At 40.4% G+C, this 19,463-nt stretch overlaps 2 protein-coding genes across 8 annotated transcripts in view; both read left to right on the top strand.

Annotated features, from left to right (window-relative positions):
* Nucleotides 1-19,463, top strand: part of LOC149500736 (uncharacterized) — a 187,131-nt gene that overhangs the window by 7,678 nt on the left and 159,990 nt on the right. The gene's annotated exons all lie outside the window — the stretch shown is intronic.
* px (MAP7 domain-containing protein plexus) overlaps nucleotides 1-19,463 on the top strand; it is a 159,126-nt gene that overhangs the window by 57,046 nt on the left and 82,617 nt on the right. For 2 of the 7 annotated variants that reach the window (XM_028185500.2, XM_028185502.2), the window contains exons 5-7: nucleotides 48-175; nucleotides 6,038-6,209; nucleotides 15,228-15,371. In XM_028185500.2, the coding sequence (XP_028041301.2) occupies nucleotides 48-175; nucleotides 6,038-6,209; nucleotides 15,228-15,371 (444 nt within the window). The remainder of the gene's footprint in view (nucleotides 1-47; nucleotides 176-6,037; nucleotides 6,210-15,227; nucleotides 15,372-19,463) is intronic. The other 5 variants (XM_028185504.2, XM_089735700.1, XM_089735699.1 and 2 more) reach the window with 3 other exon arrangements.

Raw genomic sequence — 19,463 nt, 5'->3', positions numbered from 1 at the left:
CTTCGAGAGTATTAAATAGGCTAACGTTGTTCGTTTCTCGTTTCTAGCAGCGGTTTCCCCCCGCGCCCGAGGAGGAGGGCGTGCTGGACCTACGGGCGCGCGACCCCTCCGTCATATCGGTCGGCTCGCAGCACTCCGGCGCCTCGGAGCCCGCCGGGTACCTGGACGCCGTCAGGTCAGTCGCATCGAGACGTTGCAGCACCAGACACCGTCCTTGTGGTCGCGATAACCGATAACATCTGTACCAAGTCTCGACTCTATGGGATTAACGACACGAGAACAGGCCGGGAATGTAAATCGCGTAAACCAGGAATGTAAAAAAAAAAACAAAAACTTCTGAAAATATAACTAACTATACTGAGTGGTGATTTTATGATCGATTTCTGTCGGTCGTCGGTCCGCCCTCCTGTCCTTTGTGGAGATGGCACAGCAGGTTTCCTACCTTGAATCGGTCTTGTGAAAAGCTGACAATACTACATCAACTTAGGGAAGGTTGAAATTTGGGAGCCAGAGCCAGTAGTAGAGCTAGCCGGTAACGGATCCCAAGAAGATATGGCCGAAATAGCATAGTAGTGAGTACATAGTGTAGTAAACTTTCATTGAACGGTTCCAAAGATGTGAAGTCGATCATTGTAATTTGGCGCACAATCAGGCGAGGGAATAGTCTAATAAACTAAATACAAATAAAATGTCAAATAGAGTATACGCTTGTGGGTCATGTAGAAAACTGGTAGGCCTCTGAATTGAGCCCAGCAGCAACGGTGACCAGGTAAAGTCTTTGAGTTACAGCCCTGTCGCTCTTATTGTCTTGCTGCTCAAGGCGATGGAGCCGTCTGGTCAGTGGCAGGTAGCATGGCTTCCGTTATTTCACTCGCCGCTGGACAGAGGCCTTGGACAGTAAAGGTGGAGAGCCTTCATATCGAAGGCGTACAATAAGCTCTGGCATAAGGCACTTCTGTCGAAGCTGCTATTTCCGGATTTCCCGATAGTTTCTGCAAGTGGATCGCCCACTGTTTGAATGGACAGAGCGTCGCAGTCTACTGCTGTGATTGGTTACGTAGGTGTTCCGCAAGTTACGATGCTGTTTCCAAGGTTTTTGTACATTGCATGCGTTACTTGCTATCGGTATATTTCGGGTCACTATTTCGAGTTGTGTTCGACGTCGAAGGCAATTGGGCAAAGCCACACTGACTTTTAAAATGTCGGGAGTCTTCGACAAGGCGAAACGGTAGTGTGGCCCTGCATAAACGCGTGTTTTACAAAGCACAGGTCCGATCTCTCGTTGGGTTTGAAGTCGTCGTGGCCTAAAGGATAAGATTCCCGGTGCATTCGCATCAAGCGATGCGGCTTGCCGATGTTCGCGTCCCGCAGGCGGGTACTTTTTATGTGGGTTTAGTCGGCAGTCGGTTTTGCGGGGCAGGTTTCGTGTGGTTGAGTCCACGCAGCGCCTCACGCGCCTTTTTCGAGGCGTAGTTTCCCAGCAGGAACTGGAAGAGGAGGACCTCGGTCTTCTTCTTCTCCCTATTGTTCTGTGGAGGCGCCGGAGTCCGACATAACTGGTCTGTGATCCCCCTCGACCGCGTATCTGTAAACGGATCACCAGCCTTAAAAAAAGGCAGGTACTTTGCACATAATGAAAGATAATTTTCATAAAGAAAGAATAACTTTGCATATTAAAAAATAAATTCACAAAATTTTTAATTTGCCTTATATTATATTATATATTTGCCCTATATTATATTATATATTTGAGACACATACTTCAACAGCTCGATTAGACGCTATCAATAAAAATTTCTGCCATTTTTAAGCAGGGACTCCCAAACACACACGAGGGGCCGCTCGGCGCCTACATACCGCCCCGCACCGCCCGGCGCTGTGTAACTTCTGTTAAAGCTTACTAAAACATCTCTGTTTGCTTAAAACCTACATAAGCTTTTCAATCCTTCCAATCATTATTTATTAAGCTTAAAACTTCAATTAAATGAAACTAAATTACAACAAAATTACTGAATCCACGTTACCCAATTCATATTTACACTAAAATTAACACTTGTGCTAATCAGACAGATACACCATATAAAATATATTTAAAATATGAAATCGTGAAATTCAATTTGATTACATCAATACGTTATTTGGAGTGAGTGTGTGTTTATTGTGTACATTACATTTGTCGAGTCGAACCGGAACTATGTTGTTTACCGTTTTCAATATTCGTAGGGGCCGCGTGTTTGCGCAGTGCTCGCCGGGCAATTTATTTATTCTGAGATAATTTTTTGCATTTATAGACGACTGGCTGTACCCGTCCGCTTCGCTGGGCATTTAAAATTAACATTAGTGTTTCTTACCCCCACAAACATTCTCATCATTAACGCCCCCGCAACTGGTGCAGGGAGTCCAACACTCATATAAATATTAGCCTATCCATTAAGTACATGTATTTTCTACATGGATACCAAGTTTCAAGTCAATCGGATGCACGGTTCAGTAGTTATAACGGAACATCCGTAAAAACCACTGTAGATTTATATATTAGTATAGATTTTAAAGCCGAACTTTGATACCGCGGACAGACATCGGTTTGTCCGTGAGCACCTTCGACACTGTACCGCCCATAGTAATACAGTGCATCCTCGTTATAACAAATCGGAAGGGGACAAGCCAATATTCGTTATATCAAGTAATTCGGTAAACTGAGGTTAGGTTAGGTTGGTCTACCTAGGTCGTCGACTATCGCCTCGACGACCAGTGGGTCGAGCGTCCTCGGGGTGGCGCCGCGTGTCTGGTTGTAGTGTTGACCGCAGGAACCCCCCTACTCTGACCGGGTTCTGACCCCGGACGGAGATCGGACGTCAGGTGTAAGAGTGCAGGGGAGTCGTTTAGTGGGTTGGGCCCGCGGTCTGCTCCCAACACCTTGCAAATCGTCAAGTCCACATACCTCGTAGGAGGTTGGGCCCCCAGCCCGAAGAAAAAAAAAAGGTTGGTCTACCTACAAACGAGGTAAAAATAATAATTTTATTCACCTCAATATTAGGTACTCATCTTGTTATAACGAACAACGTCTACTAATAAATAATAACACATTTTTACCAAATTACTGTATGTATTTTCTATTTAAAAATAATTAGTATATATTATAGTATTTACACTTTTTTCGAAAATACGTTCTAAAGAGGTTGTTCGCAAGAAATCTTCGCAACGTAATGTAAAGGTTTTATATTGACTCTTAATTCAAGGGCATAACGAAGAATTTGTTAAATCGAGGACGTCGTTATATTGAGGTTCGTTATATGTATTAAGGTCGCACTGTATTTGGCAAATGTTTTTTGTACCGCGCACAATGTAATGCTATTCTAAATGAGTCGACGCGGGGTTCATCGCTCCCGCGGTCTCGTATGACGCAGAGAGTTGTGTTTGTTGAGAGAGTTGTGCAGGCTACCCCTTGTCGTGCTTGATAAATCATAAATACTGCTAAAACTAGGCAAATGATTACTGTTTATGTTGTAGGTTTTATTGTTTGGATTTTGGGAAACTTTACACCCTGTATTTTTGAATAGCACGTCGAGTCCTGAAGGATCGTTATTAGGAGGCTCGGTAAGCTGCAGAAATTTGCAGTTTTAATGTTCGCTTCGGGAATGGCTTTTATAAAATTGTAAAAGATCGAATTCAAACCGCTAGTAAAGTATGAGCTGACACGCTTAGAGCGATCTTTTGGATGCGAATAGAGAGATTCCTTCCGTTTAATAACGCCTTAGTAGTCCGTGACAACGAAAACCAAGGTGTTAGATATTCGCAAATAATAAAATGATAATAATAACAAAACCGAAGAATCAAATCAGTATTTGGGTTGTGCGAGTGGTTGCCAATTAGGAGTCCTCGGAGTGCCGCCGCGAGTCTGGTCGTAGTGTTGACTGCAGGAATCTCTCGGGTGAAAGAGTGCAAGGTGGAGTAGTTTGGTGCGGTCCTCCTTGCGACGATAATCCTCACAACTTTCTCCTGTATTATCCTGCGCCATTTCTGCCTAGGTAGGTGCGGTAGGGCCCTAAAATATTCTCGGGCCCACGGTCTGCTCCCAACATCTGCAGGCCAAGTCCCTGCGTACCCCGCCACATACCATAGGCGCGGACACCTCGTTGGAGGCTCAGACCACAGCCCGAAAAAAAACAGTGGTTGCCTATTAAAACTGATTTCGTATCTCTGAAAATTATTTTCATTTCATATTGTTTGTTCGGCTCTGTTAACTTTTGTGATACAATAATAGTCGATCAGCCTGCTGATATGATTGCTGGTAATTCATGGTGCAGAAACCATACACCCAACAGCTACTTGTAACTTAATTTAACAACAGGATGTGAAGCTGTATTAAATTGAAAGTGACTAAATGAATCCGCACACTTATCCTTGTCATTAGGGCTCGTACACAACTTAATGTTATAAATGGCTGGTTGACAAACTCGCGAAATTCGTGCTTGAAAACGTTAATATGTTATTAACGTTTGATTGTCGAGACACGCTTATGATTCAATCGAACTGCGATTGGCCAAGAAGTAGGTGTGGATGTAACTGATTAGTATTGTATCTAATAATAGACTCGGCGTGTCCTCTGAAGGGTAAACACTCTGGCGAAGATGATGTTTGCTTTTAAATTTATCGGCTATTTTATGTCTTCCATTTGGAGGCTGGTCTTAGGCTGGTCAGGCTGCGAATTTTACTTTTGGTAAAATATATCCATTATTGTTGAGGTAGGACACGAATGTATAACAATACAACATATTTTCTGCTAATTAAATTTTTATATTTTAACTTGAAACGAAGCACTAAAATTAAGTTTATGATAAGCAAGTCTGACTATGTCCGTATCTGATTTTTAGTGTCCATGATTTTGTTTGCTATTTTTCCGGTAGTAGTTGAAATTTGCATAGAAATTCTTTGTTTTATTTTTGGGTCTGTTTTCGTCTCCATTATCAATATAATCCAACATCGTAACGTTTTATTCGATCACTGGCTGTTGCTATTTGAACGTGATGTTTGCATTAATTATGCCACATTATAAAGGTTTGGATGCGTCCACATAGTTACGTCACTAGACGTGTAACCACAGAATACATATTTGTCAGTCGACACATACCTTGTTGGTATATTTGATTTTTATATTTAGCGCGGATGCTTCGTTTGCTAATCTTGTGTCGGTTGCTAGGGAACAGATGACACTACGCAAACTTTGGGTTAAATCGTAATTGATTTTCAGTAGATTTGGTTATTTCTTTTAAGTCTTTTATGTATATCACTCCATAGTATAAAACAAAGTCGCTTTCTCTGTCCCTATATCCCTATGTATGCTAATAGATAGAGTGATTGAAGAGGAAGGTTTATAAGTATAATAACATCCATTAAATAATGGAGAAATCAATAATAAGTTACAGTTTCCGAAGCGAAGTGAGGGCGGGTCACTAGTCAATAATAAAACATCAAACAGACGGCAAATAATTGAAATGTCGACGACCGAAGGTGCCATCATCTTTAGTCGTCCGTGACCAAGATAACTGTACAGTGTACGAAGCGTAGAAAAATATTTAAGTGATTAAACTTTAACGAAACCAAGTTAGAATATAAAAGTACTTTTATATATACGTGTAGTGGAAACTGCAGGAAAATGAAAATCATTCTGAGATTACGTCATGTACTACTACTGTTCCGTATATTTACATATTATAGTCTTAGGGTATTATTCGTGATGAATTATTGGGGCGTTATAAATCTGTTATAAGCTTGTCAAATGTGGGTAGGACCTCTTGTGAGACCGCGCGGGTAGGTACCACCGCTCTGTCTATTTCTGCCGTGAAGCAGTGATGCGTTTCGGTTTGAAGGGTGGGGTAGCCGTTGTGACTAAACTGAGACCTTAGCACTTATATGTCAAGGTGGGTGGCGCATTTACGTTGTAGATGTCGATGGGTAAAAAAGGATCCCTCGTCCGTGCGTACAGGGCGCGGTGTACATTGCGCGCTGCGGCTGACGCGCAACGGTCCGCTTGCAGGTCGACGGTGTCGGTGTACTCGGGCAACTCCAACTCGAGCTCGGACCGCGACATCCTGGACCTGTCGATGCCGGACAAGAACTCGATGACGGAGGTGTGCTACGTCTGCGGCGACGAGTTCAAGCGCGGCACGCTCTACAACCTCAACACCAAGGAGCCCAAGGATAAAACTGTGAGTTCGCTCTGTCGCTCTGTCGCTTGTTGCTTACAGGGGTACAACGTGGTGGATGAACAGAGGATTAACTTAATTTTACATTAGCAGGTTATTTTAAGATATATAATATTTATTAATAAGAAATAAAAGTTTGTAAATTTTAAAACTGGAATAGCAAAACGAATCAGCAAATCGCTTTAGTTTTTATATTTCGTTGATACATTGTATCCTTATTGGTCCTCGATGCGTGTACAAATTTTCAAGTTAATCTGATGTTTTGAACCGAACATACGAAGCAAGCTTAGTAAAAGTGCGATAAAATACATAATTGTAATACTCTTTGTACTCGTCATTAGATTATACTGTGGTTTGTGTGGCCAGTACCCATTTTCAATGTAATTATGTATGCAAATCAACAAAATTGTGGTATAATCCGTGAAAACGTGACAAACATTAACAATTTGAAAAATGAGTACCCGCCTACGGGATCCGAACCCTGACACAGTCGCACCGCGCGCTACGCATATCCAGCGTCTTACCCATTAGGCCACGACGACTATTCTGGAAGTTTCGAGTTATTTATTCTACAGTTTTCGTGACACACATGTTTCTGTGCGTGATGATGACGTAGCCGCCGCAAACCTACCACATGACAATATTAGCGCTGACTATATCGACTGGATCTGTGTACTTAGTGCCAGTTTTTAACGTTCTCGATAGCGTAAAAGTTGACTCATATTTGGGAGGAGTTGGAACGTTTGCCTACGTTTGCCGCTAGGGGCGCTGTTCCAACTGCATACAAATTAGAATTAACTTTTACGCTATCGAGAACGTTAAAAAACTCGCACTAAGCACAGTAAGCGCGAGTGACACGTGACTTATTTACGAACGATCAGTCTGAGTTCATTACGCGAATAACATTTACAGTGCGCTTATTTATTTCCTTGTTTTCATTTCTATACGATAATGGTTTCTGATTGAAGTCGATTTGTTTTCGTTTTTACTCATTAGTCGTTCAATCCTTGATTTCCATGTTGAAAAATATTGGCTAAAGATTAAGATTTAAAAGAAACATCGATTTATTAATCTACTCATTGGACTATCGCAACTCAATTTGTGGTGGGGGTTTTTTCCATTATGGCAAGATTCACGAGTCACGGATAAATAGTTATACATAGCAATAGGGTGGTTAAATGAAAACATAAAGACTAGCGACCTTGGCGTTCTTATATTAAATTCCCGTCCGCTATCAGACTCACAGTATCTAACCTTGCGTCTTGACTTTTGACTTTCGCACGTACTATGTACTTAGATTAAATATCTATGAAGGTCATATATTTTAAAGCAACGACGTACTTTTAGTACCGGAATTCAGTTGAAGATCTACATATATTTAGCCTCCGTGTCGTGGCTTCACTATCACTACATAGTACCTATAAAACAAAGTCGCTTTCTCTGTCCCTATATACCTTTGTATGCTTAAATCTTTAAAACTACGCAGCGGATTTTGATGCGGTTTTTTTTAACAGATAGAGTGATTGAAGTGGAAGATTTATACGTATAATAACATCCATTAAATAGTGGAGAAATCAATAATAAATTACAGTTTCCGAAGCGAAGCGAGGGCGGGTCGCTAGTAAAGTATAAGACATCCGGTATAATCTTATCGAACGATCCGACAAAGAACGTGTTCAAATCCCGCAGGCATTTATTTATCTAATTTACCACGTATTTGAGATATGTTCTTGAATGTGATCCGCGGCGAGGAAATAGTATCGTGTAATAAAAACCAAAACTCTGTGGCGGGTAGCCATCATACAATGCAAAATATTTGACAGATGCCTGAATCTCGCTTACGACATTTTCAAGATAAGCTTGCATATATATAGAAGTTCCGAACAACGACATTTGCCGGTTATCGTTCTCGTCGAACCCGTCGCTTGCGACGAAGGGCTTGACGAGTAAATTAACCCACAGACACAGCTCATTGCGTAATTCTGCCTAGTTCAGCCGCGAAGCAGTAATAGGCACTGGTGTTAAGGATGGGGAACCGTTATGTTGTTGAGACGTATACCTCATGCCTCAAGGTGAGTGGCGACACCATGATGTCCACGGGCCCCGGCAACCACTTAACCCAGATTCTCCGTGAGCTTGTTCACTAATATTAGCAAAACGTCTTTTCTGTACATCTTTACTGTGTATATAGATGTGTATAGACAGGATTTAACTCGACCTAAATCAAACTTAACTATAATATAACAGAATACTTAGTGTATGATAATTTGATATATTATGAAGAGGAAAGATTTGTTTGTATTGAATAGGCTCCGAAACTACTGAACCGATTTGAAAAATTCTTTCACTGTTTGGAAGCTACACTATTCCCGAGTGACATAGGCTGTAATCATTAAAAAAAAAATGTGGCACTCAGGAACTGCCGCGGTAAAGCTATTGCATAGCATTTTTTATCTACTTATGCAATTATAATTAGACAATGATAATTTAATATTAAAACAATAATAAAACAAGACCACGCTATATTAAACATTAATAAAAGCAAAACATTAACTGCCCCCTTCACACTGATAAGCTAGACCGCGCGAGAGAGAGATGGGCAGACTTTTCATGATGCGCATGCAATGTGACGTCACGCCACGCGCTTATTCACAAACACTACACAAGCGCAATGTGTGAATGTGTTGAACGCGCTACATGGTAGGCGGAGTGAGGGGTGTTAGGTTTTTTTCGTTACGGAATTTCATAATTCAGTCGCCGCGCTCAAGGCCCGCGATAAAAGCTATGCAATAGCTTAAAAAGGATCGTTACTAAATCTCCAATAATGTAACCCAAGGTGTAAAAAAATTACTTAAAGTATTCTTTACATCACGTGCCCTGCGAAAACTATTGATGATAGAATAAAATAATGTACTACGACTTTTTAGCACACATTATTATTTACAAAAAGTGTCGCGACAGCATATGTCTTAACTATTATAATTATGCTGCAATAAGTGTTCTTTTATTTTAAAAAATAAAACAACGTCAAATATCGTTGAATTTTTTGTTAAAGACCCGAGCGGAACCGGAGCGGGCCGCTGGTGTATGATAATTTGAAAAGAACACTCGCGATGTTAGTACGTACATATTTATTTGTGGAAGCTTTAGTTGCGTCGAGATAAAAACTAGAAATAATCGGTTGTGTTCCAACGTTATCAACACGAGTTCGTTTTACGCTTCAATGTACTACGGGGTGTATTTGTTTCTTAAACTACACAATCGTGATAAGCGATAGTTTGTTCAAAGCCTCCGTCGACCGAAAATTCTCCATTAGTTTTGATTTAATCAATTAAATTCATAAACTTTCATATTTTTTATTCGAATACTCCTGACCATACGCATATTTTGCTCGCGTTATAGCAGCATGGTGCAGGCAACATCGGTCTCATGGCCTACTGGGTGTGGAGTATTTTACTGGTATTTTTACTGGTGGTGGGACCTCTTGTGAGTCCGCACGGGTAGCTACCACCACCCCGCCTGTTTCTGCCGTGAAGCAGTAATGCGTTTAGGCTTGAACGGTGGCGCAGCCGTAACTATACTGATTACGTGCATTGATTACGTGCATTGAATGACTTCGATTTTTTTTTTTTTTCTACTAACAATCACGCCACATTAACTGGTCCCGTGAAAAGTTCGTAAAGAACTTGTGTTACAGGTACCAGACAACGGAAATAAATTTAAGATTTTTATTATACACATACATATATTTAATAGACATCCATAACCCTGGAAAATACATCTGTATTTATCATACAAATATCTTCCCTTGGCGGGATTCGAACCCGCGACCCCCTTGTGTAGTGACCATGTCACTTACCACTACACCAGACGGCCGTTGAAACCTGAAACCTTAGAAATTATATGTCAAGGTGGGTGGCGCATTTCCGTTGTAGATGTCTATGGGCTCCGGTAACCACTTAACACTAGGTGGTCTGTGAGCTCGTCCACCCATCTAAGCAATAAAAAAAAAGAGTATTCACTTGACTCCGTGTCGCCTTTTAGAACCGTAGCCACTGGATGATTGAGCACCAGTCGAAGCTAATGTCCTGTCTAATCTATCCCAATATAGCCCATGACGCCGGCATCTGTCGCGGGCGCGTGGACTACGGAGGATACACAATGAATCTTGTCTCGGAACAGATAAAAATGTTGGAATCATTACTCGTTGACTTCTGTCTATTCGATAATGTAATACATCATTATCACTTTGATTGGTCCTTTTGCTTACACAGTTAATTGCTATATACATAGTCAGGTCATAAATTCTGTCACATGTTTAATGTAAAATAATTGAAACAAGTTTATTCATTATGTAACCATTCATATACCAAAATGAACTTAATAAAACATAGATTTTTATGACACTAAAGTTTATTCAAAATGACCTCCGTGATTTTGAATACAGGCCTTCAATCTGCGCGGCCAGTCGTCTATCGCAGCACGAACGAGGTCCATGTCAATATCGGCGGCTGCCTTAATCAAAGATGTCTTGAGTGACTCTAAATTGGGATGAGGCTTTGAGCACGCCTTTTCCTCCAAGTGTTGCCATATCTTGTAATCTAACGGATTCAAATCTGGACTGGAGGAGGGCCAGTCTTCGTGCCGGATGAAGTCGATTTCACGCGCCGCCAGCCAGTCTTGTGTGCTCTTCGCTCTATGAACTGGCGCCGAATCTTGTTGGAATACCCAGTGCCTGTTATTGAACATGGTATGAGAAACAGGTACCACAAGGTTCGTCAGGACTGTATTTTGATACACAACTGCATTCGTTTTTACACCTTTCTCACAAAAATGTACCTCTGTTAAGCCCCAATAAGAGACTCCCAACCATACCATGAGCGAGGATGGAAAATGACCTCGTTGGACACGCGGAATACGGTTGCTCGCTTCTTCACTACTGTGTGCGTACACCTTATCATTTTTTTTGTTGTAGCTCTCTTCTACGGTAAAAATATTTTCATCCGAAAAAAGAATTTCTCGATATTTTTTTCCCGCGTACCGCTTCAACAAAGCGCGGCATCTCTTCAGTCTCAGGTCCATTAGACGAGCATTCAAACGATTTCCTGTTTTTCTTCGATATGCCCGAAGCCCTAAGTCTTCATTTAACACCCTTTTCACCGTGGTTCTGCTTAACCCCATCTGAAGGGCCAACAGTTTCTGCTTACGTTTGGGATTTTATTGAATTCGCGCCTTCACAGCTTTTATCACTGCTGGAATCCTAACAGACCGAGGGCAACCACTTCTTGACCTGTCATCTACACTAGAGTTCATTGTATCGTTTGATGGTACGATAAACGAATCTTTTGGTTATATTCAAATTTTTCAGTATGTTAAAATTTGAATTGGCGCGTAACCGCAACAATGCAACGCAATAACTGCAACACGGTCTTCTTTAAGCGTCCACTCCATATTTAAAAATAAGTAAAATTCTAAATGTATACTATTTTTATTTTCATGAACAATTCGAGATTCGGGTTCAATAGAGTTTTTTGTGGCCAGCATTCTAAAAGAAAAGTTTTTACTGTGTGACAATACTTATGACCTGACTAGGTAGTATCCTAACTAACGTTATAAATGCGAAAGTGAGTTTGTTTGTTTATCACGCTTTCACGTCTTAACTAATCGACCGGTCATTTTGCTTAAACGTTGTTCTGTGTACGGACATGGACGTCTTCATCCAAAAAAGTGCTATTCACGAGGAATACATTTTGTTACTGTTGCATCGTGACGTGGGAAAAACCGTTATAATCTAAATGAAGGTAGTTAAAATTTTCTTTTTTACCTTTTTTATTTTATTGCTTAGAGGGGTGGATGAGCCTCACAGCCCACCTGGTTTTATTATAGATATCTACGACGTAAATGCGCCACCCACCTGAGTATAAGTTCTAAGGTCTCAATTATAGTTACAACGGCTGCCCCACCCTTCAAACCGAAACGTATTAACTGCTTCACGGCAGAAATAGGCAGTGTGGTGGTACCTACCCGCGCGGACTGACAATAGGTCCTACCACCAGTACTTCAAACGGAAATTCGTTTTTATGCCATGACACGTCGGTAATTGTAATACCTAATAATAATAATAATAATAAAATGCTGCCTCTAAAAGCAGCAGAGCAGTGTCGAGGAGTCGTAAACACTTGGGAGCGTTGTCGCGATTGCCTACCGCCATCTCCTAAATAAGTCAACTTAAGATACAAATAATTCGGCGTTTGCAATTTTACGATTCCAAATAATAAACAAGCAAAATGCAACTTCCTTCTCAACTTTAAATTCAACATTTTGCTTTGATTAATTATCGGCGTAACATGGGATCGTGGTGGGATGCTAAAGCAAAATCTCATGCATGCATTCTGTACTCTCTGTAATATGCGCCCAGTTGAATTAAGTAATCTTGATCCGTATACCGCGTCCGCATAATTCAGTTTCGAGAGAATCAGTGTGTCAACGAGTTGAATCCGAAGTTTTTCACTGAGATAATTGCGGATGCGGTACAGGACCTTCAAGCGATAGAAGCAGTGGCGGACCATCTCAGTGACATGCTTCTTAAACCGGAGACCTGCGTCCATCAGTAGGCCCAAGTTACGCACCTCATATACTCTCTCAATGGGGTCATTTCGAATATTTAACCCATTGAAAGGTTGTGATGGAAGCTTAGACAATCGAGATTCATTTCCAAACACAATATATTTAGTCTTGCTGGGATTTAAGAAGAGTGAGTTCTGTATGTACCTCGAATGTAAATATGTTTTAAGAAATCCAACTAGAGTGGAAGTCGTGACAATCACGTCCCTGACGTCACAGACTCGCCTTGTAGCAAACAGCCAGTAAATTGAAACATCTCCGCTGCGCGAGGCTATCGGGGGTCGTCGCAGGTCGGAGGTCGGAGTGTATCGCAGTGGAAAACATCTTCTCATATACGTCGAACCTTGTGAACCGGGGTCGTGAGGGTTATCGTCCGTTCGTCACATGGGACCGACGCACACCAGCCGCTCGACGGCTTCGGCACGGATGAAAGTTGTCATTCATAGATCTTGATTACTGTCCAAACAAGCAAATAGTGTATCCGCGTAAACTGCTATTGCGAATAACGAAACGCGATTCACACGAAAAAATGGGCTTTTTGATGATGAGTGGTGTATACGTAAGAAAATGATCGTGTTTTAAAGTTAAACTTTTCACGGCATTAGATACTGGGAGGGAGAGCTCGCGGGGGTGACATTTGACATGACACTGGGGAATGGTTATGGTGGGCTTCAGTAACGATCCTTAAAACAGGTGTGTCGTGTTGGGGCGAGGGGGGGTGTTATATAAGAAAACAAGAATAATAGCACGAAAGTAAGAAGTTTATATTGGCTACTTAAGTTTTGATAGAGTAACACATATTCTACTTTTAAATGAAAACATTTAAAAAAATTATCGTCGCACGTTGACGCTTCAATGCTGACGAGTTCATTGGTCTGGTCCGGATCAGAAGAGGGGTTTTAATCTCGTTCTCACGTAGTTGTTCCTTTAGAACACGCGTTCCGAAAACTTTATAGTTTAACGATTGGTATAAAAGAGTTTCTCGAGGGTTAGTCAGCCGATAACGTCGTTTCTAGTCTCTCAGGGTTCTCTGTGGTGGTAAAGGGTAAGGCACTGGGACCGATATCAGTGGTCAATGTCAGAGGAAGCGCGATATGACACGATCCTGTAGCGTTCCTAAATAAAGCACATGGACAACGAATGACGTTGCGCAGTATTGGGTCGGGTAAAGTGTAGAGTGCACTTTATCATTATGTTTTGTAAGATCTTTGACCTTGAGTGCGACTGTGAGGCGATGTTTACAAAACGATACCACGCCGTTAGTCTCATTAGGATGCTAATTATTGTGATAACGTTTCGATTTTGACTATATTTAATTATTGAACTTTTCACTGATTTATTTGCTCCCGTTTTGTTTAAAGTTTATGCATCGATCGGATTAGTCATTAAGGCTTTGTTTGAATCAACCAACTCATTGAATCTGGGTATTGGTGCTGTTATCGCGAAATAAAACTATCCTGTTAATCTATATATATATATAAATGAATTGCTATTCGTTAGTCTCGCTAAAACTCGAGAACGGCTGGACCGATTTGGCTAATTTTGGTCTTGAATTATTCGTGGAAGTCCAGAGAAGGGGTTTAAAAGGTGAAAAAATATGAAAATGCTTGGAATTATATAAAAACAAACAATTTTGTTTTTCCTTAGATGTGTCACCTTGATGTGACCTATTTATCCTATTTATCGATTCAGGCACTACGAAGTCTGCCGGGTCAGCTAGTTTAATATAAAATTTAGCTTATCCAAGTCTAATTAAATGTTTTAACTTGATTGACAACTGATCGAGTTTTAAGTTAAATAAAATTGAATTATTTCTAATACGCTTTTGATAGAATTTGTGTGTCTGTGTAACGGAATCTTTGAACGCGATTTCCACCCATTTCTAAACGTCGGATCGGTTTGAATCTAAGCACACGTATCGAGGACCCGCGACCATACAACGATCTGATAAAATCGGCCAGTTATCCTGATCAGGATCGTCAGGAATAACGCTGTAAACACAGTAGTGTCTTTCGCAACACGCCCGCCGCCGGTTTTGGATATGTTGGCCATTTCTCAAGCTCCTTCTTTGCAATCAAACCTTAGTTCCCCGTTAGAACCCTCGTAGTCCTACCATACCTACTATAAGTTAGAAGAACTTGATTGACAGGGAAGTCCTGTGTAATGGTGACGCATCGAATGTGATTATAGAGAAATTAAGAAATAAATTATAAAGCTATATTATAATCTGCTTTTTTCTTCCATTCTTCTATTTTTCTTTACTATGAAATTATTATTATACTTTTATGATATATTTTTTTTACGTTAAGTTTTTATAAATCTTTGAATCCTTCATAAGGTATTAAGCTAAGTTGCATCAGAAATCGTGCGTGAACGCAAATTAATTTGAACCTCAAGTTTCAGGCGAAGCAGCCCTATTTCCCGATCTTCGGCGAGCAGCACCCCCGGCCGCCGCGCTCCCGGCCCAAGGACGCGCAGGGCACCGTGCGGGCCTGCAGCGCCTGCCACCACCACCTGCTGCAGCAGTGGAACACATACCAGGTACCACATCCTCCGCCTCTAGGGACGAGCCGTCTGGGCTGCTTCGGAGTATAAGGCTTGAGTATTAAGCGGTAGACAGCGGCTTGGCTCTGCCCCTGGCATTGCTGAAGTCCATGGGTGACGGTAACCACTCACCCACGGCCCACCTGGGGCCGTATGCTCGTCTGCCTACAAGGGCAATAAAAAAAAAGTTCTCCAAACATTTAATAAATTACAAGATTTGGATGCGAAATGGCGGAAAATGTCTCATGCCATCATAAAAAAACGCGTGTTATCCAGATTTTAAGATCTATGTATTATAATAGTATGCTTTCTTTATTGCTTAGAGGGGTGGACGAGCTCACAGACCACCTGGTGTTCAGTGGTTACCGGAGCCTATAGACATCTACAACGTAAATGCGCCACCCACCTTGAGATATAAGTTCTAAGGTCTCAGTATAGTTACAACGGCTGCCCCACCCTTCAAACCGAAACGCATTACTGCTTCACGGCTGAAACAGGCAGGGTGGTGGTACTTACCCGCGCGGACTCACAAGAGGTCCTACCACCAGTATGGTCTGGGCTACTTCTCAGAGAGAATTCTCCAAATATTTAATAAAATATACAAGAACTAATTTGTATGTGAAATGGCGGAAAATGTCTCACTCCATTGTCATAAAACGCGAGTTATCCAGAATTTACGATCTATGTATTTTAATAGTGTTCATTTAAAAATTTTAAAAGTGTAATGTTGTACTTGAGTACTGCTGTACTGTTTGTACGTCAATAGGAATTTTTTACGTTCCATTCAATTGTAAAGTTCCATCGCGTTGTGTAGTTTGTTTGTCGCGGCGACCGTCGCCACGCGCTACGAAGTACTACGAACATTCACGTGAGATTTAGATTTTGAGAACTGTTTCGTGAAATGTCCCTCCGCACACCGAGTTTACTTATAAAGAACAACTGTATTTTAATACTAAACTTATTGTTAAAATTAAAACTATTAAAAAATCTTAAAACTAAAGCTACATTTCTTTATGAAATTTATAAACAAAATCTTTTACACTGACCAAAACATTACACAAATGTCTGTTCATATAACAAGAGATTGTGATCTGTCAATTTTATTTAAGAATACGTTGACAACTGCTTCTCAAACTTTACACTTCGAGTCGGAGGAAATTTAAAACTAATTTTGAATAAAATAAAAAATAAAACGCGTATACATTCGTGGAGCATATAAAGTGCCTTTAATTAATTGTTTAGTTTACATTAGCGTATATCAGACAGAGATTAGTCCCGAGCCACGCCCCGGGTGGTTCTGTACTACCACATTAGTACTCGCGACACGTGGCCAGCGAAAGCTAATTTATCTGTTACATCACGCACTTGACTCTAATGATTCAGGGATCAATGAAAATGTAACCTCTGTACACGCATCTCGCACGTGAGCACAGACTAAGGTGCCGTCCGTACAATGTTATATAATGATGTCTCTCTTGTTTTTATCGCGTATCTTGTAATTATCGCGGGGTCGTGTCGGGTCTGCGATTGTTTCTAGATATACCAATTTATTTCTCGTTATACAAAATGAACTTTGGGAGGGGCAGTACACGCGTTTTGCCGCGACAGTGCGGCGTGCCACTTATAAACAATAAAAAAACACACACACAATAATAAAAACAATAAAAAATAATAACATAAAATAAAAAACAAGACGGGTCGTGCGTCATCCAAAAATCTCGGGGTTCTGTTTTATCGGCAACCACACTCGTTTAACTCTACTGTTGTCAAAATTTTACAAATTGTTCGGAACAATAAAATAAAATATAATTTACTTGTCTCTTCATGGGTGTAGTTCGAATCTTCTATCATCATTATCCTGGCCTTCTCCCAGTCACCTGGGCTCGGCGCAACATGCTTTCTCCTTCCATACTTCTCTATCATATACCATTTCTGCGCTCACTCCCCTCTTACACATAACGTCTTTTACGCAATCCATCTATTTTTTCTTAGGTCTACCTCTTCCTTTAGTGTAGTTCGAATCTTCCGTATCCTAATAAATGAGGTACCACCTATGCGGGTCTACAACGATCCAACCCGATACGTTGTATGTAAATATTGCTAGTTTCATTACACGATGCTACGTTAAATACGAGTATGTATCCTTGGATAAAAAATGACTCGCCTGCGGGATTTGAACACCGCCGTAGCTGCATCTCCTCAGAATTCCATGGACCGCGCACCGTATCAACATTTCGATCCTGAAAGAGCTCAACATCAAGGAGAGACTATCGTCAACAGTCCAAATACGAATCCTCAAGTTCTTCGGGCACATCACTAGTAATGAGGACTCAATTGAGCGGTTGGTGGTGCAAGGGAAAGTCGAGGGCAAAAAATCTCGCGGACGACCTCCAACACGATGGACCGACCTCATAAAATCTGTGACTCACTCCAACATAAATAATTGCTCTCACTCTGCGAAACACCGTGCCACATGGCGTCGCATCGCGAGAGCATCGGTATCGCAGGATCCGACTGATGCATGACCACGATCACTCTGTCAAGAGTGTACGAATAGGAAGAAGAAGTAGCTGCATCGCCAGCAAAATAACACCGGGCGTCTTACGTCTTAGCCGACGATGAATTCAAGAGTATCATCCAATTAAGGATTGAAAACTAGTTATGTGTCAAATATCTATAATAGCTTTGCATCAAATTTATGTTTTTTTATGTTCTCTGTTTCGAGTGAAATAAAACAAGTATTTCGATAAACTAAAATTAAGTTTTCATGGTCATTTGAAATGAATACGTCGTTGTTATAACTGTTTCTCTCGTCGGTTCAAGGTCTCGTTAGAATGTTCTAAACAATAGGAGCACGTCTATATTTTTATGGGCACGTGTAAAATATATTTCAAAATTCTAAAAGGTAAACAAACCTATTTGATTTGAATTCGTATTTTAACTAAGTAAGATAACGGAATGACTTAAATCCGATGCTAGATTTTTATATGATTTTAAGGAGCTTCTGTCTTGATTTGAACTACATAGAGCGGTGGGTCCTGGATTGTGTAATTCGGATAAGAGTCTGTGAAAAATACGATAAATATGTATCACGAACTACGGACGGATAATGAAGAAGTGCTTCAGGTCAGAGCCCCGTGAGCTCACCTACTTGCCTGTTTACGCTGGCAGGGTGATTATTTACAGAAGACGGTGTAATTGTCACGTGAGATTGTACGCTCTCCTGTGCTCACCGCTAATTCTATACGAAAAAGAAATTTGACAAACGGGTTCTCAATGGATGCCCCGGATTGTGACCATACACTTTAAACACTAAAAAAATTTCAACTTTATAATTAATTTAATATTAATAGAAATAATTTAGATGAATAAAAAATGTATATTTCAAAATGAAAATATAATAAAATAAATAAAACATAATTATACTTTAAACAATAAAATCATTTAGAAACGGATTCAAGGATGGCTTTATGCAAAGATGAAATCGTTATGATGAAATGAATAATTCAAGAGTGATCGTAAAAATAATATTTGCATTTATATAGATCGTACTATATTGTTGCGACACGTGAATGTTGTTGACGATAAAACAGTATCTTAAATGTAAGATTTAATAAGTTGAATTTAAAGAAATGATGACCTAGTTATTTCGATTTCTCGTAATTTTTATGTATGAAATACAATAACATGTTAATTATTATTGAATCGGCTTCTTAAACGCGAGCATGGTATAATTTAAAGGTCGAATTGTTTGATATTTTATATACGGCCAGTGGTTACAAGACCTTATAGCCTAACTCAAATACGTATGGAGTTCGTAAAAAATTACAATATTCTGTCATATGAAAAAACGTCATGAACCAAAATGAATTTGATGAATTTGATTCTTTAGTCATTTAGGATGGGATAGAAGGAGATGAGATGTAATAGAATTGTCCCAGTAGTATGGTGGTTATTTACCAAGAGGTCAGTGGAGTTTTTGAAGGACCCAAAAAGCCACGACTTTTTTAGCCAGCTTTATTTTTTAATTTTCCGACATTTTTACACCTTGACAGATATATTGTTAACAAACCACGGTTATGACACATT

Source organism: Bombyx mandarina, chromosome 20 (genome assembly GCF_030267445.1).
Source record: "Bombyx mandarina strain Sakado chromosome 20, ASM3026744v2".
Classification (NCBI taxonomy): domain Eukaryota; kingdom Metazoa; phylum Arthropoda; class Insecta; order Lepidoptera; family Bombycidae; genus Bombyx; species Bombyx mandarina.
The sequence above is the reverse complement of the archived record's forward strand: the minus strand, read 5'-3'. Positions and strand labels throughout refer to the sequence as shown.